The 20,502-nt window shown below is 51.4% G+C and overlaps 4 protein-coding genes and 1 non-coding gene across 8 annotated transcripts in view; 4 read left to right on the top strand and 1 right to left on the bottom strand.

Annotated features, from left to right (window-relative positions):
* Positions 1–87: 87 nt before the first annotated feature.
* UPF3B (UPF3B regulator of nonsense mediated mRNA decay) lies at positions 88–8,246 on the top strand. Its single transcript, XM_050310577.1, has 10 exons — positions 88–342; positions 1,145–1,251; positions 1,364–1,470; positions 2,520–2,618; positions 2,993–3,103; positions 3,809–3,852; positions 4,480–4,668; positions 5,162–5,313; positions 6,018–6,330; positions 7,165–8,246. The coding sequence occupies exons 1-10, from the start codon at positions 88–90 to the stop codon at positions 7,309–7,311; spliced, it is 1,524 nt and encodes a 507-aa protein (XP_050166534.1). The 3' UTR covers positions 7,312–8,246.
* On the top strand, positions 7,359–9,973 carry RPL39 (ribosomal protein L39). The gene is made up of 3 exons (XM_050310578.1): positions 7,359–8,396; positions 8,656–8,759; positions 9,666–9,973. The coding sequence occupies exons 1-3, from the start codon at positions 8,394–8,396 to the stop codon at positions 9,712–9,714; spliced, it is 156 nt and encodes a 51-aa protein (XP_050166535.1). The 5' UTR covers positions 7,359–8,393; the 3' UTR covers positions 9,715–9,973.
* Positions 9,416–9,550, top strand: LOC126637588 (small nucleolar RNA SNORA69). Its single transcript, XR_007628356.1, has one exon. It is a non-coding gene; the product is annotated as a small nucleolar RNA SNORA69 (small nucleolar RNA).
* A 3,701-nt stretch (positions 9,974–13,674) lies between the features above and the next one.
* SOWAHD (sosondowah ankyrin repeat domain family member D) lies at positions 13,675–15,917 on the bottom strand. Of its 2 annotated transcripts, XM_050310510.1 has the most exons (2): positions 14,815–15,917; positions 13,675–14,718 (listed from the first exon to the last, which is right to left on the bottom strand). In XM_050310510.1, the coding sequence occupies exons 1-2, from the start codon at positions 15,580–15,582 to the stop codon at positions 14,398–14,400; spliced, it is 1,089 nt and encodes a 362-aa protein (XP_050166467.1). In that variant the 5' UTR covers positions 15,583–15,917; the 3' UTR covers positions 13,675–14,397. The 2 variants fall into 2 exon arrangements, with proteins under 2 accessions (XP_050166467.1, XP_050166465.1); XM_050310508.1 differs by having other exon boundaries at positions 13,675–15,917.
* A 1,858-nt stretch (positions 15,918–17,775) lies between these two features.
* The window catches only part of SEPTIN6 (septin 6), a 28,566-nt gene continuing 25,839 nt past the window's right edge, over positions 17,776–20,502 (top strand). For all 3 annotated transcript variants that reach the window (XM_050310310.1, XM_050310312.1, XM_050310311.1), the window contains exon 1: positions 17,776–17,857. In XM_050310310.1, the coding sequence (XP_050166267.1) occupies positions 17,831–17,857 (27 nt within the window). In that variant the 5' untranslated portion in view covers positions 17,776–17,830. The remainder of the gene's footprint in view (positions 17,858–20,502) is intronic.

Raw genomic sequence — 20,502 nt, 5'->3', positions numbered from 1 at the left:
GGTGCCGGGCGCGGTGCACGCCGGGAGTTGTAGTCCGGCGGCGGCCCCGGCCCGTTTCAGGCGCAGTCTCGCGAGAGGCGACGGCCAATGGGCGCGCGGGGGCGCGCGGCGCTGCCCTGGCCCGGGGTCGGGATCGGGATCCGGAGCGGGATCCGGAGCGGGGCCGGGATGAAGGAGGACAAGGAGAACGCCAGGCCCAAGGAGCGGCGCGGGGCTGCCGCCGGGCCGGGCGCTGTGCTGGGCGCGGGTCCGGGCCCCACCGCCGGAACGGACGGCAGGGCCGGCGCGGCCGAGCTCGACCGCCTGGAGCGGCCCAAGGACAAGAAGGAGACGCTCAGCAAGGTGGGGCCCGCGCGGCGCTCGGGAACGGGCACCCCTCGGAAACGGGCACCCCCCGGGAACGGGCACCCCTCGGGAACGGGCACCCCCCGGGAACGGGCACCCCCCGGGAACGGGCACCTCTGGGAACAGGCACCCCCCGGGAACGGGCACCCCTCGGGAACGGGCACCCCTCGGGAACGGGCACCCCCCGGGAACGGGCACCCCTCGGGAACGGGCACCCCTCGGAAACGGGCACCCCTCGGAAACGGGCACCCCTCGGAAACGGGCACCCCTCGGAAACGGGCACCCCTCGGAAACGGGCACCCCTCGGGAACGGGCACCTCTGGGAACAGGCACCCCTCGGAAACGGGTACCCCCTGGGAACGGGCACCTCTCGGGAACGGGCACCTCTCGGGAACGGGCACCTCTGGGAACGGGCACCTCTGGGAACGGGCACCTCTGGGAACGGGCACCCCCCGGGAACGGGCACCTCCGGGAACGGGCACCCCCCGGGAACGGGCACCCCTCGGGAACGGGCACCCCTCGGGAACGGGCACCCCTCTGGAACGGGCACCCCTCGGGAACGGGCACCTCCCGGGAACGGGCACCCCTCGGGAACGGGCACCCCTCGGGAACGGGCACCCCCGGGAACGGGCACCCCCCGGGAACGGGCAGCTCCCTGGGAACGGGCCCTACCGCGGTAGCAGGAACCACCCCCTCAGGAACGGGCCTCCCCTCCCGGTAATGGGGCCGCCTCCCGGTAACGGGGCTGCCCCGTCCGCGACGCTGCCGCCCCCTGACCGCCGGTCCCGCCGTGCCGCAGGTGGTGATCCGGCGGCTCCCGCCCAGCCTGACGAAGGAGCAGCTGGAGGAGCACCTGCAGCCGCTGCCCGAGCACGACTACTTCGAGTTCTTCGCCAACGACTCCAGGTACGGCCGCGGGCCCCGCCCGGGCGCTCCCGGGAGCCGCCGCTACCGCCCCCCGGGCCCCTGTGGTGCCGCCGCCCCGTCAGCCGAGCGCCCTCGGTTTGTGTCTCCGCAGCCTGTACCCGCACATGTTCTCTAGAGCCTACATCAACTTCAAGAACCAGGAAGACATAGTCCTCTTCAGGGATCGCTTCGACGGCTATGTTTTCGTCGATCACAAAGGCGAGTGAAGGGCAGTGTGTGTTGCTGCTCCCCCGCCTGTGCCGTGTTGCTGGTTGAGTTTTGGAGGGGTGGGTGTGAGCAGCCACTTATGGCTTGTTCGGATTTAGTGCCTTAAATGCATGTTATGCAGTATTTCACAGAAAAGAAAACTCCTTATGCTTTGTGGAAACTAGTCTAAATTAACTTTTTTATAGATAAATTTTTAAATGGATTTTGTATATGATGTATAAAATCCAGTTGGGTGTATACAAGGCAGCAGGGATGATGATGTAAATCAACTGAAGTGAATGTTTGCATTGTCATACCTGAGTGTCAAGTCTGTAAAGTGAAAGCAGGTACATGCTGTCAGTGTACAAACAAATGAAGATGAGGTTACTCATACCTCACCCTCAGCTACTCCCCTCACCTGTCCTGTGCACTTCCAACAGTGTCACTTATCTTTTGGTCAGTTTTTACCTGAAATTGTCACTTGTTTCAGTTTACAACTGAGTCATCTTGATTCAGTAAAAGGAACAGCTGCTGCTTTGCAGACTGAGTTGTGAAAGTGACTGCTCTGGAGACAGTAATCTGTAGGAACATAGTTGGTTTAATTAATTGATCAAACGTTCGAGTATTTAGTCACCACTTACCTGTTTTCTAAACATGTGGTGTCATGGGTTTAAGTTTCGTCTTTCAGAAGTGCCTACATTGGGCAGCACTAAAAGTTCCTGTTGGCTTGGGCAGTGGAAGGGTCTCACCTGGAGCTTTGATTCAAGTGCATGTGTCTTACAATTCATCCAGACAGGTGTTCTATGGACAAAGCTCTGTCCATAAGGTTCTTCTTTATTTGGGAGGGTTACAAGTTCATGAATTCTGCTGTCTCTAAGGTGCTTTTTTTTCATTAAATTGCTTTCAAAATGCAAGAATTTTTTTATACTGTCTAAATAATCTCTTCTAGTATTGCATGTTTCTTGTGAGGATTATCTTCCTGCTGTAGACATGGACAATATGCTCTATTTTATATCTCTTTCATCTCTATTTTAATATATTTTTCTCTCTCCTCTTAACAGGTCAGGAGTATGCTGCCATAGTTGAGTTTGCACCTTTCCAAAAAGCTGCAAAAAAGAAGAGTAAGAAAAAGGATGCCAAAACTGGAACTATCGAAGATGGTATAACAGCAAGATAGTTTGTTTTGCATGTGTAGATTGAAAATCTTAGCAGTAATTTGAATATGTTTTTACTGTGACATTGTAATTCCATCAATGGGATGTTTGCTTAATTTATGTGAAGCTTATTAGCACTGCTTTGTCAGCTGCAAGTCTATTAAATGGTTGTCCCAGACAAAGATAATGCAGCAGCTCATTTGAGAGCTGCCAACTTATGAAAAGATGGCATATAAACAACCCAATTTATGTAAATCCAACCCAGACTTCCAGCAGTGCGCAATGCAAATGCTTTTCATGCTACAGTATATCTCTTTTTTGTTTTTCCCTTTTTTCCCACCTCCCCTTCCTTTTCCCCTTCCTTTTCCTCTTCCCTGTAGACCCAGAATACAAGAAGTTTCTGGAAAGTTACAGTGCAGATGATGAAAAATTAACCTCCACTCCTGAAACTTTGTTGGAGGAAATAGAGGCAAGAAATAAAGAGCTAATAGGTATGGAAATCTGTGTACTATAGTTACATTTTCCTAGAGCACAAAGAAACATATGTGGTTTGTAATTTGAAGCTGTGATTTCTCAACCTGGAGGAGACTGAATTCTTTTGTGTGCCTGCTTAGTATTTGTTAAACCTTTAGGGTAATATTAGTCAGTGTCTATTTTGTTTTGTTCCTATGCTCTAAATTCTTCTCTAGGTTTAAGTTTTAGATGAGAAAGTTCCTTCCTGTTGCCAGCTGCTGGTCAGATGTTTGTTAGCCAGACCGGGCTGTGGAGTGGCTGCATTTCAGAGGATGCAGTGATGTTTAGTGCACAGTGCTGTGAGTGGTGATGTTCCACACAGGCACAAGTCAAGAGAGAATGGGATTGGGTAAAATACCACAAAAAAGGACCAGGTTGCTCTTTTTAAGCATGTTCCAAGGATATCTTTAAAACCAAGAGAGTCTGGGAAAATCCTAACGCAGACTGAGTATCCCTGTACATAGAGGTGTACTGGGTATCATATTAGTGTCCTACAGAAGTTTACAGAATCCTAATAGTTGGCACTGTTCAGAGATGGGTTTGGAATACTTGTTTCACTGCCTATTGCTGTGAGAAGAGACAGGCAGGGGAATCTGTAAGGATGCATCACTTTATTCAGAGTTTTGTTGTATTGCAGTATTGGATAAGGCATATTGTTTACATTTGTTTTGTATATTCTCTAGCTAAAAAGACTACTCCTTTATTGAACTTCTTGAAAAACAAACAGGTAAGACTTCTCTCCAGAATCTTCTTGTTTGCAAGTACAATTTGCTCATATAAAGCATGGGTGTGGATATTGCAGTGTGTGCACTGATATGTTCCTGCCCTTCCTGTTGAAGAAGGATCTTTTGACCCAACTCACTTGTCAACACCTTGTTCGTGTATTTTAAAGTACTAGAATGTTGGTCCTTGTAGGAATGGTGGTGCTTTGTGTACATTCTGGTCCCAGCAATTGTCTTCTGTGGCGCTGCCAAAACAGATTTCCATTTTAATGCTTCCATTTTTAGTGCAGTAACAGCTGAGGTCATTGTGGATGATCTTTCTCCTAACACATAATGTTATTTTAAGTTTTAGGAATGGAGAAAATCAGAGGTGGGGTAGATTAAATGAAAATTAGAATGATAAAGGCTGAGGCCAGTGTTGTGTTTGGGCTTTTTAAGACAGTACAAATCAAGGTTTATGAGTAAGAAAAAAATACTGCTGCAACATGTTCAGGTTCACAACAACAGTAGAGATGACAGGATTTTTTTTTTCTTTTATAGTAGAGGCAGCTTTGAGGTGAGTTATTTGATGGCTTAAAGAGATGTTTTCTGGTGTGGAGATAAACTATTTCTCTTTGCTTTTGCACACACAGAGACTGAGAGAAGAAAAAAGAGAGGAGAGGAGAAGGAGAGAATTGGAAAGAAAAAGACAAAGAGAAGAAGAGAGAAGAAAATGGAAAGAGGAGGAGAGAAGGAAGAGAAAAGAAGCAGAAAAATTGAAGAAAGTAGACAGATGCCCAGAAAAAGAAAGAGACAGATCAAAAGAAGAACCAAAGATTAAGGTCTAGAACAGTTCTTTATTATAAACTGTTACACTCCCTTTCCCCTATTATTTGTATATCAGTCTCAAAATGTGTTTTGAGTATTGTGTGAAAAATCACATGAGTTTGGTGTTAGTAAATTACCAATTTTTTGTAATATTCAATAGTAGGCAATGTAAAGGTTTACATGCTGTAATGCTTCATAGTAATATTTAAACTTTTTGTCATGTGACTGTTGTACATATCGTGGTAAACAGGATTGTGAATTCACTATGGAATGGAGACTATTTTTAAGCTTTCTGAAATGGCCTGGTTTAGGAGAAAAATCCTAGTCTGCTGTGTGAATAATGCTTACTCATACACTCCAGCTCTTAGAAATGCTGCTGTTTGCAGTAATATTTCCTTAATGTTCACTTCTCACTGAACTGTGGTTCCTTTGATGCAATTTCGGTGTTGTGCCAGACAATATGTATTAGAGTGAACTTTTTAGTTGAGACTTCTGTTTTCTTTGTAGCTACTTAAGAAGCCTGAAAAAGATGAAAAAGACTTGGAGAGAAAAGAAAAATCCAAGAAACTGGAAAAAGAGACTCTGAGGGAGGAAAAAATTGCGAGTAGTGCATCTGCCAAACGATCTGATGGGGAGACAAAAGAAGAGAAGGCAAAAAAGTATTCTAGTACTTGCTATAAATATATGTGTATCTAATACTTGTTTCCTGATCATAATGAGGCTTAGGCTGCTCTGCTATGTCAATGTTTTGAAATTCCTTTTAAATGCTTTTTCTGATATAAGGCACAGGCTGTGTTCTCTGTGGCAGTGCACATCCCTGTGATTGCAGAAAGCTCTGTGAATTACCTGAAAATTCTTCACTAGTGGACAAATTTTAATATTTTTGCAACTCACTGTGAGAACTGCACTAAAGAAGCCCAGGTGTAGGTGACTGCAGTAGGCTGTGAGCACTGCCCTTGCAATGAGATGATTATAAACGTGGTGAGAGGTGTTCTCCAGTTACTGGTCCCTCTAAGGTCTTGTAAAAAGGTCAAAGTGGAAATTGTAGTTCTCAACAGTTCCGTGATCTGTTCGAGGTTCAGTTTTGTCGTGTGAGAAATAGAGATGAGACACAGAAATTCAGGGTTTTCTAAAGCCAGAGGAGACTCAGCCAGTTATGCAAGTAGGAGGCTGGGAAGTGCTAGTGGTCAGTGTCCTCTCTGGCTGTCGTGCATGACTCGGGGTTGTCGCAGCCGCCCAAGAGCTCCCTAGAACCTGCCAGTGTGTCGTCCTCCTATTGCGCATTTACGCCACTATTACATTGATCTCCCGGCTCTGTTTGATGAATCTTTTGAGCTTAATTTTCAGTTTTGTTTTCATACAGATCAGAAGATGAGTGTGTAAAGGACTACAGGGACCGAGATAGAGATTTTGACAGAGACAGAGAATATGAGAGAGCGCAGAGAGAGAAACTGAGGCGCCAAGAAGAGGAGCGTCGGAGGCAGAAAGAGCGCTATGAGAAAGAGAAGGTTTTTAGAAGAAAAGAGGAAGAGGTGAAAAAGGAGAGAGACTTACTCAGAGAAAAGGGAAAGAAAAGTGATCTTACAGACTTTACCAGCAGCACGGACAAATCTGAGAAAGTAACCAAAGACGATAAAAAAGAGGATACAATTAAGAGGGATCGTATCAGAAACAAGGTGCTGGATTTCTTTCAATTCATGTGTTGATTCATAAGGGTCAGTTTGTGTTTTTTAGGATAAAAGCACTTCAAGGAAAGAACCATGTGGTTTCTCTGTTGAAACTTCTCCCTGTTCTGGCAACAAACTCTGACATTACTAGAAAGTTTTTTTTTTCCCGTTTATCCACTGAACTTTGCTAAATTGTTTGTGGTATTTCTTGTCACTGAGTAGGAATTAAGCCAAGATACCACGAGTCAAGTTGTAAGACACTGATACCTTTTCATTTGCTGACTTGTGCCATGGGCTGTATCTTTAAGGTGTTGGTAGAGCATCAGTATCTCTGCTGATGCTACACGTGCCTGAAAATGCATCTTGAAGCGGAAGTATGATTGAACAGGCTCCTCCAAAGCAGGGATAAGACTTGCTTGCAGAATAGGCTCAAGAAATAATGTCTTGAGTTTAGTTTTATATACTCTGCAAATTAGTTTTTGCAGCATCACTGTGCATGTTTTCTATGTCACTTAAGACATTGTCAGGTACAAATGAAACTCAGTGTTTTGAAGATCTGAAATTGGCCTCTTTTCTGAGGGTGAGCTGAACTCAGCAGGAAACTCTTTACAAATACCTTCAACTGTGAGCAGTGTTCTTTGTGGCTTGAACAGGGATGTTGCCTTACAACAGAGACAACCTTGATCTGAGACAGTTGAAGTTACATTGCCACCATGGTGGAGTAATTTAACTTAGAACACCCAGAAAAGTTTGAATTTGAGCCATTTCTAATACCACTGCTGCCATAATAACCCTTACAGCAGGGAGCTGTGAAAGAGTCTAAACAGTTCTGGTTTGTTTCAGGATCGCCCAGCAATGCAGCTGTACCAGCCGGGAGCCCGAAGCCGAAGCAGATTGTGTCAGTATGAAGACAGTGCTGCAAAGCCCACAGATCAGGGAGTGGATAAGAAACAAGAGAGTGAGACAAGTCACACGAAGGAAGAGGAGTGACTAGCATGCAAGCCTTATGTGTTCTGACTGTCTGTGCAGCCAAAGAGCATGTACTACGCAATCCAGAAGTGCCTTCGAAGCGAAGAAGGATCAAAGGAAGAAAAGGGGGCATTGTGCTGTTGGATGTTTCTGGTTAAAGAACCTCAGTTGTAGATTTGGAATTTGAAATGTGTTCTCATTGTATTTTCAGTTATTTGAATTTGTTTGCCCAGCATCTAACTACAACAGGGAAGAGAATCTTTGCTAAATAGAAAGATTTTATGGCCTTAACTATGGTAATAAATGAGTTGTGGTCAGGAGGGGATGACACCTGGATCTAAAGCCAGAGCTCTACTGTAAGGCGATGGGAGCCAGTGTTGGATGCACTTAGGCAGAGCAAGCTTGGAGTTGCCCAGAGGTAATACAGGTGTTGTGTGGTGCTCCTGCCTGAGGCAGGGAAAGCTAAATGGTGTCAGTCAAGCACTGAGACAGGTACACAGGCTGGGGTTGTTGAGGTACCAGTGGACAGGAGCCCTTTGGCACTTAAGGAGCAGAACATCTGGCAGTGCAGTAACCGTGCTAGGGAGGGAGAGGCCTTCCTCTTCAGTGGTTCTCTGGATAAAGTAACTAAGTTGGAGTGTATGAATAAGCTGGCTTAAGAATGGAATATGTCTTGACAAATTCTCATGTAAAGTCTCCCTACATTGAAATGCTTATTTTTAATCAAATGTAGCTGGTTTGGGCATCCTGTTCTTTTCCAGCATCCTCCCTTCTCTAGAGTCTGAAACGTTTCCCAACTCCTGCCCTCTCGGAACTGCTTCCTCTTCCCTCATAACTTGAAGTATTGTTTTACAGCCCAGAACGAGACTTCGCCAGTAGCAGCTCCTCCCAAGCTAGCGAATTTTAGCCATAGCTGTTTTTTTTGTTACTGAACCCAAATAAAACTGCACAAACTCGCTCCTCCTCCGCCGCCGTTCCCTCACCGCGCGCGGGTCCTCCCGGCCGCAAGGGGGCGCCGCGCCAGCGCCGCGGGGTTCGCTCTGCCCCGCCCCTTCCGCCTCCTCTGCCGCCGCCATCGCCGGGAGGCCGCTCCTCTCCGCGCCATGGTGAGACCCCCGCGCCATCCGCCGCCATCCGCCGCCATCCGCCGCCATCCGCCGCCATCCGCCGCCATCCGCCGCCATCCGCCGCGCCCCGGCACCCCCGCCGCCGCCGCAGCGCTCGGGGGAAACGGCGGGCCGGCTGCGGGGGCGGCGGGGCGGGGCGGCCCGCGAGGGAGCGGGAGGGACCCGGGAGGGATGCGCCCGGGCTTGGCGGGGCGGTGCCGGGGCTCCGTGAGGGACTGACCGCTCCGCTCTCTTGCAGTCGTCCCACAAGACGTTCAAGATCAAGCGCTTCCTCGCCAAGAAGCAGAAGCAGAACCGGCCCATCCCTCAGTGGATCCGCATGAAAACCGGCAATAAGATCAGGTATGGGCCCGGGCCGAAGGAAGAGCTGGTGGCGTTTATGTCTCCAAAAGTGCGGTTTTGTGTCCGTGAGAGCCAGGCAGGGGTGGTAGTGCAGGTGTGTTTTCCTGGGGTTTCCGTGCTGTAGCGATTCTCTCCGGTGCTCTGCAAGGGTCTACAGGTGTCCAGTGATGGCACATGTAAAGCGAAAGCCTGAACTGCACTTGTGGGTAATTTATTCCAAATATTGTACCCTGGTAGTATCTCTGTTCCTGACAGTGTTGGTCCACTTGAGGCCGTGGTGCCTGTCTTGAGTCCTCTGGTTAAAAGCTGCGGCATACTTTGGGTAGCTTGTTATCTCATCCACTTCTTTGTGTGGACTTTTTTAAGGCAACAGAATTCTTCCTTCTCGTTCTCTCTCTTTGTGCTAAGCAGCGAGGAGAGCCACAGCAGCAGTGGCTGGCTCAGGTACTGAAACTGGACAGCATTGCCAGGTTCTGTTCTGTAACTCCTCCCAGCTTGTTTCTTTCTAGGCAGGATTGGCGGTGTGTAATTACAACGAGGTTCTGTTTTAGTTAAATTGCAGTATTTTGGAATACTTTACCGTGGGGCAAAATGATGGATTTTTGTCGTGTGGCACTCGAGCACCTCGGTGATGATCTGTGTCCGAGCTGCGTGCCAAAGCAGGCTGCAATTGCAGAGCTTCCTGCAGTGGGAGCTCTGCCATTTTCCTGCTGAGAGCAACTCTGTTACAAACACTGTCTGCGGTTTCACCTGCACCGTGGTGAAAACGTTTGTTCTTAACATGGACAAGTACATGCTCACAAATGGATATTTCTCGGGAGAGGCCGTTTCCATGTGCTGCTCTGCTTTCATGTTTTGAACAAATGTTTGTGTGCACTTTGCTAATTTACCCTGCTCTTGTCTTAGGTACAACTCCAAAAGGAGACACTGGAGGAGGACCAAGCTGGGCTTGTAAGGGAGACTGTCCTGGGAGCTCTAATGAACACTGGTCTTTCTGCATCAGATTGATACACCCTCAAGTCATTCCTTCTGTGGTGCTGGACTGCACTCCCCAGTGTGGGGTTTTTATAAGCTGGTCTGGGACATTGATGTTAACTGGGAAGATCTTTTCTTGCATCTGAAACGTGGAGACTGTGTTCTATTAGCGTTCTTTCTTTCAGGCATCGCCATGAGCATTGACAGTGCACGGGCTTACTAATAAATATGGACCTGAACTACTTGGGTGAAATTATTTTGTGTATATATATGATGGGATCATAGCAGAATAAGAACTAACATTCCTGTGAGTATGTTCTCACTTAGTGTGAGGAGCCCTGGCAGCTCTTTTTTGAGGTAGAGTAGGCTGTGTCTTCCTTGTCATTCACTGACTGGAAACATTTGAGAGCAAAGTGTACCAGTTTTAAAAGAAAAAAAAAAAAGAAGATGTAAAAATCAGAACTGATTTTAGAGGAGTTAAAATGAAAAAAAATTTATTAGAGGAGCTACTTGCAGGTAGGATTGTGGGGCAGCGCAGCCCTTGGAGCCTGCGTTTAAAATCCTGGCTGGGGAGTGGGTGCAGTGAAATAACTGGATGAAAGAAAACTTAGTTAAGGGTGAGTAGATCCATCTCCACAAAATGCAGTACTATAAACTGTAGCACATCATGATGGGCTGCCCAGGGAAGTGGGGGATTCTCTGTCCCTGGAGGTTTTTAAGATGAGAGTGGATGTGGCAGTTGGTGCCATAGTCTAGTAACCACGGCAGTAGTGGATCAAGGGTTGGCCTTGATGATCTCAGAGGTCCTTTCCAACCCATCTGATTCTATGATCCTTTGATCTCTGTGTGCTCCCTAGAATATGAAATAACTTGAGCTTGCTTTGGAGCTCTGCGTTGGTTTGATAAGTCAGTCGATGCCAACCACAGGTGCAGCTTAATATAAAACATTCTCTGCAGGCAGGTAGTAGCTCAAGACAAGGCAGCTGTTTAAAAAAGGGGAGAGGGGGGGAAAAAAGGGATAAAATGGCTCAGAGTAATCACTCCAGCTCCCTGATGCTGGTGTTCTCTGCTGGGGCCCGTGGAACCATTTATTTACCTCAGGGAAATGGAGGAGGTGGCTGTGGCTCTGCTCCCAGCCTGGCGTGGCTGCTCCTTTCCTTTGTGCAGAGCTGACCCGGGTAAGAGCTCCGGTCAGCAGGAAGTCCCTGACGGTGCAGAGCCCATCCTGACACCGAGGGCTGCCAAGGTCCCTGGGTTCAGCTGCTGTGGTGGTTCCGTCCCTGAGGCAGCTTCCTGAGGAAGCCTCAGGCTGCCACACCTGTGCTGCTGCTCTTCACGTTAAGGTAAACAGATTTACCTCCTTTGTGTTGCAATTGGTAGCAAATAATCCTGGGCACATCACACGTTGACACGTGCAAATGCCAACAAATACATGTCTCACTCGTCCCTCCTGAGGGCAGTCTGTCCCTCCTAAGCTGTGCTGGAGAGTTCTGTGAGCTGGGGCTGGGATTTTTCCCAACTTCAGGACGCTGCAGAGGTATTATCTAGCTTCCCTTCCTGTCTGGTCAGAGTCTAGACTCTCCTTCATTATCAGGGGGAAGCAGTAAGTCACTGCAACAGGAAAGCACCAAATAGCATTGCCAGAGATGTTTCAGCAGAGGCTCACGTGCTGCAGACACTTTGACCCCAATGACTCTTAAATCTCTTCGCTCTTCTCCTTGAGGCAAGTGTTGGGAAATAACAGCACTGCTGAGGGCTGGAGATCTGCCTTGGAGCCCTGTGAACCTCCCCCAGCCTCTCCACAGCATCACTGCTGGCAGGCAAAGCTGCTCTAGAGTTTCTCTTTAATTGTGTCTATGGGGATCTGGCTGAGGAGAAAAACTAATTTTAGGGACTTGAGAATGGAAAGAGACAGTTTTCTCCATGGCATTTGTGGGAAAGCTTTCCTGAGGAATAGATTGAACAATTGATTACTATTTATTAGAAATTACTATTTATTAGTAATCTCCCTATTACTGTCCTTATTGTGATATTTTTATCAGATGGAAGCACTTTCTACTAAGGAGCTGCTTTGGAAAATAACCCCTTGTATTATTTTCCTCATTTGACAATCTGTTTTTTCAAATTGGAGAGTAAGGGACAGCACATAGTAAGTTTAGTATAAATGAAACTTAGGATAAACTCAATCTTCTGCAAAATCTTAACCCCTGGTTATGAATGATTTCTCTTATTCCTGTGGCTCTCTTTGTCCTTTCCTCCCCATGAGATCAGGGATCCCTGTAGAACTGGGCTAATGAGATAACTGAGACACCAACAGAAGCTTTAAAGAAAAAAAATCTAAATAACTCAGATGATTTACTACATTAATTTTGCTGGGTACACTGTTGTTTTTGAGCGAGAAGCAAATTTAGAGCCGATTGTGTACTTAAGAAATATTTTTTTAAATGTTTTCATATTTCCAAACGAACTACCCTTCTTTAGGTATGAAAATAAACAGTGCAAGACAGAGGATGAGTTACTGGAAGTGGTGTGGGGTCTGGGGCAAACACAACGTGCAACAGCAGGAGAAGATCCCTTTTTTGCTCAGTGGAAAAGAACCCAGGCAGAGCAGGGGGGTGTCAGTGCTGAGTGTGTTGTAACACCACCCAGAGATGCTGAGCTCTGGTCCTGCTCTTTCTGAAGTTCCTGCCCAATTTGTCTCAGCACAGAATACAGGTTTAAACCCACAACCAAAAGATGGGGGAAAAAGCTGCCTTTAAGGGATTTTCGTTACCTGTCAAGGGTAATCGAGGACTAAAAATCTTTTTGTGTTATTTAAATGCAGCATTTGCCACCTAAATTTTACCTTTGAATGAAACATTGAAGTCCAGGTTTCCTGGTGGGATGTGACTAAGCTGCAGGTACAAGTGCCAAGGAAATGGCTCCTTCAAGGTAATTCTCAGTAATTCCACTGTTTACTCTGTGCCTTACTCAGAGGAGGATGTACAAACAGTCCCGTGTCCCTTCCCTGACAGCTGTGAAAGGGTGACAGAGGACTAACAGGTCAAAAAATATTTTGTCAGTCTCATCTGTCTTATCAACAGTGCTTGTTTACCAGAACTTGACACCAGTGCTGTTCATGGAGTTTGTGCTGCTGTGACCAGACCTGCTGTCCCATGGCACGGATGTGGCCAGAGCAGTTCCAGGAGGAGCTGTACTGGCATAGTCTTCACTCCATTAGAGCTAAAGCATTACAAAACTGCTGTAGATCAGGCATTGAATTCATTCCCAGCATGTTTTGTATGTATCTACTGCTGATGTCAGAGATTAAAAAGACACGTCTATGTGTCCACCCAGTCACCTGGAATGGACAGTGTCCAGTCCCTGGATCACTGTCCACCTATGTGCAGGCTGCTCTTCCCTGTGTCAGCTACTGCAGACTGGGTGTCCAAGCAGCATTTCAGAGCACAATCCATAACTGGGGTTGGCTCAGGGTCTGTGAAACCCACAGGCTTGAGTTCCCCAGAGGAAGTTACGTGTGTTTCTTTCTGCATCAAGATGCAGATTTATCTGTGCAGCCAGGCCAGATCATTTCAAGTCCTTCGGCCACCCCTGCAGACCCCAGAAAGGCAGCTGGAAAGAAACCACAGCTCCCCTCCCAAACGAGGTGTGTCTGCAAGGGCTGTTGCTTTGTGAGGGGAACAGAAACTCCCCGGTTCCTGTCTGAGAGGCACTTGCTCAAATGGGACTGCTATTTAAGGAGGCAGGAATGGTCTCGTGCTGATGAAAAAGAGGAAGGGGACATTGTTTTTCTGAAGGTATTTTTAAGCAGCCCTGGCCTTCAAGAATGTAAAAAGCAGGTTGGAATCATGTGGGCAGAGCTCCATTCGGTGAACAAAACACAAAGAAGCGAGCAGAGGCTTTGCTCTTTTAATACAGTGACAGTACATACACACGGCATTTTGCTGCTGCAGGGATGTTTATCAGAGTTTCATTTTTGAGCATGACCTAAGTAGCAATAAAGATGATTTCACAGCCTTCACGTACCTTTTCCACGGTATTGAGCAATGAATCATCTTTCCAGAGTTGCTCCTGAACTCCAGAAGCCACCCCATGCCACCCCACTGGTGTCATTGCTGCCTCCTCTGCTCTGGCCCCCATCCCCAATGGGGCTGAGCATCTCAGGCATTTCATTTTACAGGTAGGAGAACCAAGTCACTGAGTTTCTGTGTGACCTACCTACAGGCACACATGGAGTCTGCCAGCAGCCTGGGACAGGCAGCTCAAACATCCACCCACAGCCCCAGCACGGGATCCACACATGGTCGGTCAGCATCACGGGATGTTGGAGAAACAGCTCCCCACAGCAGAGCTGTGTGAGCCTCTGCCATGGGACTGCAGAGTTGCAGCAAGGAGTCCCCATCAGCGTGGGCATGGGGCAAAAGCCCCTCTGCCAACAGGCAGTTTTTTGGAAGGGCTGTCCCAAGGCTGCGCTCCCGATGGCCATGGTGTTCCATACACGCTTACACCAGCCCCGAAGACCACACGAGACCCAAGGTGGCTGAGGTGCCATGGTTTAATCCTCACTTGGCCAGGGTTTCAAGCACCCAAGTTCCCAACTCCCTTCAGGCTGTTCTGGCTGCTATTCAGCATGGATTCACAGGTGAATGGGGACAAAGGAGCTTCAGTGCTCTTGGAAGAAAGCAAATGCCTGTCTAACAACACCTCGGAGAGCTGACAGGCCCCAGGAGCGCTGGGCTTTCCCATCACCCCTGGAGTCCACAGAGTCCTGCCCTGCCCCAGCCTGTCTGGATGACTTACAGTTGTTGTTGGTGTTGTGAGAGCGCAGCTGGACCAAGTCCTCTTCCAAGGCCCCTGCCAGCTCCTTCAGGTCCCTGGAGGTGTCTGCCCTCAGGTACTGCCAAGCCTTGCGCCCATTGTGGTCCCTACAGCTGGTGTCTGCCCCGTAAGCTCCCACCAGCACTTTGATGAGCACCTCGTGTCCCTGCAAGGCAGCCAGGTGCAAAGGGGTGAGCCCGCCGCTGGCTGTGGGGATGTTCACGTTGATGGGGTAGCCTTTCTTCTGGGCATGGGAGATGACCTGGATGAGGCTCTCATGGTGGCCATGCTTCGCAAGCCAGTGGAGAGCGGTGAAGCCTGTCACAAAGTCTCTCCTGGTCAGCAGGCTGGGATCCAAGTCCAGCAGCTTGATGATGCTTTCGGCATCGCCCTCAGCCACCGTCAGCAGCCATGCGTGCTCCAGGGGATCAAGGACCAGGGGCACCAGGTCAGGACTCTGCTCGGGCTTCTGCTCTTGGTGCAGCCCTGCAAGGAGACTGCTGCTGTTGGATGGCTTCTGAGTCGTGGCAAACCGCAAGGTGCTGCCAGGGCTGTTGGTCTGTAGGAGGATTTCCTTCAGCTCCTTCCTCCGAGTACTGCCAGGGCTGATGGAGAACCTGCCTGCAGTCCTACCCCAGCTGCCCAGGCTGTACCTGCTCCAGTTGACGCTTTTGTTGGTGTCTGTCTTCTGCAGTGTATAGAAACTGTCCCTGCTCCCCAGGGTGGCTGATCGGAGCTGGGAGCTGCAGGCTCGGCTCCCAGCTTGGGGCTGGGCAGCTTCCAGGAAGGAGAACCTCCGGCAGGTGCCAGCTACCTTCTGCTGTGCCACGCTCTGCTCCTGCCGGGCCATGGCGGTGTCTCCCCAGGGCTGGCCGGCGGCCTGATCCCCAGGAGGGCACAGCTCACGCTCCCCAGCTCTCACCCCACGCTTCCTCCCCGGCGTTATGCAGAGGAGGAACCGATTCTGCGTGGCGGGAGGGCATGGCGGCGATCCCGGCGCTGCCGGGCGGTGCAGGCGACCTTTGGCCATGCAGTGTCTGTGGCTGCCGCAGGCGATGGGCACGGCCTCAGCCACGGGCTGTCTGCACTCCTGGCCCCACTCGGCTGCGGTGTCACAGAGGGAGAGCAGCTGGCTGTGTAGGGATGTGGGGAGTGTGTGGGACCACGGGGGCAGGTGGAGGCAGGTGGGGCCTGGACAGCCCAGTGCTGGTGTTACAGAAAAAATTTGATGAACTGTGTTCTCCTCTCTGAGCAGTCTCTTAGCACCGGTGTCTCACCATCAGCAGCTGAAGTAGTTCATTCACTTGGACTTCACGTTCTCAGTGGGGCCCCAGGTCAGACCCTGTTACAGTGTCTGGCCTGTGTAAATCCATGGCACTGATCTCAGGAATGCTTCCTCTGGCCCCAGTGGTGCCCCAGGGTTGCCTTGCTGAGGCACCTGTCTTACAGTCCCCCCCAGAATTGCCCCCCACGATTGCAATGCTTCTCCTTAATGCTGTGCTCAGGAAGACCCAGGTTACTGCCCCAAGGGGCCCTGTTCCCAGCAGCTGGTGAGTCTCCATGCTGTAAGGGACACCCAGCCTGGGACAGTGTTTTGGGTCCCTTGCCACATGATGTTTCATCCCAGAGGCATTTTGCCTTCCTCTCTTGCTGTGTTTCACTTTCCAGCATGGTGGTGTTGGCAGCTGCAGCCACCAGTAGTCTGTATCCTAATTTTTTTTAGAAATCAGGACAAATTCCTCACCTCAAAAGCCCCTGTTCATGTTTCTTCCAAGACCTTTCTCTAATCCATGACTCCTCTGACGTCCATGGCTGAACTGTCACTGGATGGTTTTGTGGCTGGTCAGGCAGTGAAGAGCCACAACAGCCCCTTGAACCTTCTTAATTTCCCTTCCCTAAGCTTTTGCCCTGCTCTGACTTGCTCTGGGCTGGTTGTCTGCCCTCAAGGACCTTTGCCTTTCTCCAACCACTTTAACCAGTTTTTCTGGGATGTGTGAGGAGCTGGCATAATCTCAAAGCCCAAACAACTGGTGGTGAAAACATAATTGTGCCCTTGCTCCCTTTCTGGTGCTGCCTGGATTTATCACTGGCTGTTGGTGGCTTCTGTGGGCTCAGAGAACTTGAGGCACACAACCGTGGGATCCTGGGGAAGAGTTGAAAACACTTGGGTGGCAGCTGAGGAAAACAAGGTGCTGCTCTTGGGGAATGAGGTGCACAGCAAAGCTCCCATTTAGGGCTACCCAGGCCATACCTGCATTAGGGACTGGATGCACTGGTGAGCTCTGACCAGGATAAAACCCACGTTCCAACCCCTGGGACTTTACTCGGGGGTCCCAGGGGCTGGGGAAGTGACTTGCTTTAGATGGGGACTGAGTTCCCTCTCAGCCTTGTTTGATGCTTGTGCTGGCACCAAATGAAGGGAAACCCAGGCGGCAGCAACGACACCCCCTGGAAGCAGCAGATGTGCTCAAGCAGCTGAGGGAGCTGAGGCTGCACCTTCGGGCCGAGAGGGGCCGGGAAGGACTGTGGTGCCTCCGGGAGGGGATCCGGCACCGCCGCCGTCAGTGGGTGCCCGGCGAGCCTGAACCGTCCGGCAGCTCTCCGGGCAAGTGCGCCACGTGCTCCGACCGGGAACCCGAACAGACCCAAACCGCGAACCCCGGCCCAGCCTCGGGGCTGCACGGCCCGTGCTACCGGAGGGGGCGCAGGGCAGGTCGACATCCCGCGGGGCTGGCAGGGGCCAGAGACCCGCTGCCCGGGGCTGGGTACCCGCTGTCCGGAGCTCGGTCCCCGCTGTCCGGGGCTCGGTCCCCGCTGCCCGGGGCTCGGTCCCCGCTGCCCGGGGCTCGGTCCCCGCTGCCCGGGGCTCGGTCCCCGCTGTCCGGGGCTGGGTACCCGCTGGCCGGGGCTGGGTACCCGCTGTCCGGGGCTCGGTCCCCGCTGTCCGGGGCTCGGTCCCCGCCGCCCGGGGCTCCGCCCGGCCCCGCTCGGAGCCACCGCCCCGGACCCTCCGCCTGCCCCGCCCGCAGCCCGGGCTGCACCATCGCGGGCGGTCTGGGGAGGACAGACGGCCCCGCACCTCCCGAAGCGCGGCGGCGGCGGCACCGACGGGCCCGACAGGCCCGAGCAGGGCTGGGGCGGCGGGGCCGGGCGGGGCGGGGCGCGGAGCGCTGGGCGGGGCGGGCGCGGGGCCGCGGCCGGGCCCCCGCGCGGTGCCGCGGTGGGCGCGCCGGAGCCGCCCGCAGGCCGGGGCGGGACGAGCGGCGGGCGCGCAGACGATGGCGGCGGCCGAGGTGGCGCGGCAGGTGCGGGGAGCGCGGGGCCGCCGCATCGCGGGGCCCGGGCGGCGCCGGGGGCCGGGGACCAGGACCGGGGCCGGGCAGCGCCGGGGCGGCGGGCGGGACAGTCGGGCACGGCCGGGGCGGCGGGCCGGGGCGGAGGGGGGCGCGGGCTGCGGGGACACCGGCCTGGGGCCGTCTGCGGCGGCGGCTCCAGGAGGGTCGGGGTTTGGGGGCTGCCCCGATGGGTGTGGGGGTTACCCGGGGTAGGGGGTGTTGCGGTTCCCCCGCTGCAGCCCGGTCCGGGCTTGCCCTCCCGCTCCGGGATGGGCCGGGGGTCCTGCCCGGCCAGTGCCCCCGGAGCCGGCCCCGGCGCTGGTCGGGCTGCAGCGCTGGGGAGGCCTCGCCCCGCTCCCCCGCCCGGGGTGGGGGCCCCTCGCCGGCCGGGGCGCGGCGGTGGCGTCCCGGTCTCTCCGGGGATGCTGCGCTCCCAGAGGAACATCGCCCCGTGCTCGGCAGTGGCGCTGCGGGGAGGTGGCCGGGCCGGCACCGTGTGCCGGAGGAGCTGCGGGAGCCGAACGGCAGCGCCGTGTCCCCGCTGCTCGGACCCCGAGGGTCCTCCCGAGGTGTCCACCCGGGCCGGCACAAGGTCTCTATGTGCCTGCGGAGAATTATCTCCGCAGGAGACAGGAGGAGGAGAGGGAGCCGAGCCACCTTTGCGTGTCTTAGAGAGATGCTAAGAAGGCATCTGTAACGCGTTTGCATGCGGAAGCGTTTTGTCTGTGATTTGATGGGCTTCCAACTTTGATGTCCGCGCGTTAGTACAGAAATAATACTTGAGATGAATGCTTGCCATTTCGGCTTCAAAGCAGTAGGTTTTAGCATGGACCCAGTCTTGTTGAACGGGTAAATGTAGCCATTCCTTGCCAGTTTGTGATGTTATTTCTTCCTGGACATACCCATTGCCTTGTATGTGACTGCCAAGGTATGTAAAGTGACTCACTTGCTCCTCTCTTTTAAAAGCAATTGAGCGTTAGACTTTCCTAAGATAATGTACAGGAGTTTCAGACATCTGGTTGTGGCCTGGCATGAATTATGATATGGCACAGCCTCTCTTTGGAGGCAAAAGGGAAAGCTGGCTGTGAGACAGGCTTGAAATTAAGGTGCTGCAAATTGCACATGTCTTTGTTGAGACAGATGACTTGTCAGCCAAGGTCTTGGGCATCCAGTCATGGCCGTGGTTTGTGGAGCAGTCAGCCGTACTGTCCAGCTGGTGCAGAGGGCTCTGAGTGTGCCAGCAGGGTTAAACGTGTGAGGCCTGGGTTTGTGGGGCAGTTGGGATCACCACCCAGCCTCTGCCCCAGCAAACCCTCCATCAAACCCTCATTTATTGTGGAGATGGTCAGTGAAAACCCCTCCTCCCTGTCACCACCAGGCTGAGTCCCTTCTCCTGTCCTCTGCTGGTGCAGAGGGTGCAGGATTTAAACGCTGAGACCACAGGGAATGTGTCCACCCTGCTGCCCGTGGGGGAAGATTTGTGCAGAGGACTGGCTTGCCAGGCACTGTCCAACTCTCAATCTCTTGTAGGGGTCAGAAAAACCATTATGATTGCTGATAGTGATATGTATTTTTTAGTTGCTGGAGGAGACTTCTGGGAATGTATCCAAACTGCATTGGTGTTTCTGCAGCCTTTTGGCAGGGGCATAAGGAAGTGTAATCTTAAGAGTTGTCAGAATCTGAGATTTTGGAAGCACTTGACTGTGCATATTGAGTGGCTGAGTGATGCAGTGCGTCTGAAGAGGGTGGTCGATGGTCAGGAGCTTTGGTGAGACGTTTCTTGCTTTCTCTGGTGGCTGATTCAAAACTATTTCCCTCTCACTGTTCTGTTTTTGTTTGTTTTGTTTTTTTCTTTTATATTCTTGTTGATTTGTTGTTAGCTGAGCAAGGAAAAGAAATAAGTATTTATCTAGACTTTACTTTCTTGCTTTACATTTGTCTCATGGAGGATGTTTATACTGTCTGCTGGATAATTCCCTTGTTGCATGAGAGAATTACTTGTACAAGTGAGAAGTAATTCGTCCAAGTCTTGCTCTAATTTGCTGTTTAATCAGAGCCAAATGTAGTCTGGGGAAGTGGATGCCATAATGCCCAGGTCAGGAGAAGGGATCTGATGTTGTTCTGATGTGGAAAACTGTGGTGTGGAAACCTTGGTACAGGTTCTGCCTTGCTTTGTGATGTAACCTCTTGTGCAAGAGTTGTCTCAGGTTTGGGGGTTAAGCCCCCAGATCTCAGCATTCCGGGGCAGCAGAGGGGCAGGGGGGTGGCTGCTGTGAGCACTGTCAGCAGTGCTGGAGCTCTGTGAGTGCTGCTTGGTTTGGTTTTGTTGTGGCATGGTGCTGTTGCGTTTGTTGCAGCAGTTTGGAAATCCTTCGAAGGGAGTCTCCATGGCCTCAGTGTTTTTAAATGATTGTCATTTGGGAAGAGGTGGGAAATTGTGTCAGAAGTACTGAATGTCAGCTGTCAGTGTCCTGAACAGAAACAGTGTTCTCAATTAGATGCAGCCTTTGGGAGCAGTTCCATGCTGTGCGGGCCTTGTTTGGATATTGGTCCCTTGGGTTCAGAGCTGTAACATTCTTTATTTGCTGTCCTCTGCTTGAATATCACCAAGTGGA

This window comes from Myiozetetes cayanensis, unplaced genomic scaffold (assembly GCF_022539395.1).
Source record: "Myiozetetes cayanensis isolate MyiCay16 unplaced genomic scaffold, myiCay2020 scf15, whole genome shotgun sequence".
Lineage (NCBI taxonomy): Eukaryota > Metazoa > Chordata > Aves > Passeriformes > Tyrannidae > Myiozetetes > Myiozetetes cayanensis.
This window is presented reverse-complemented; position numbering and strand designations above follow the sequence as displayed.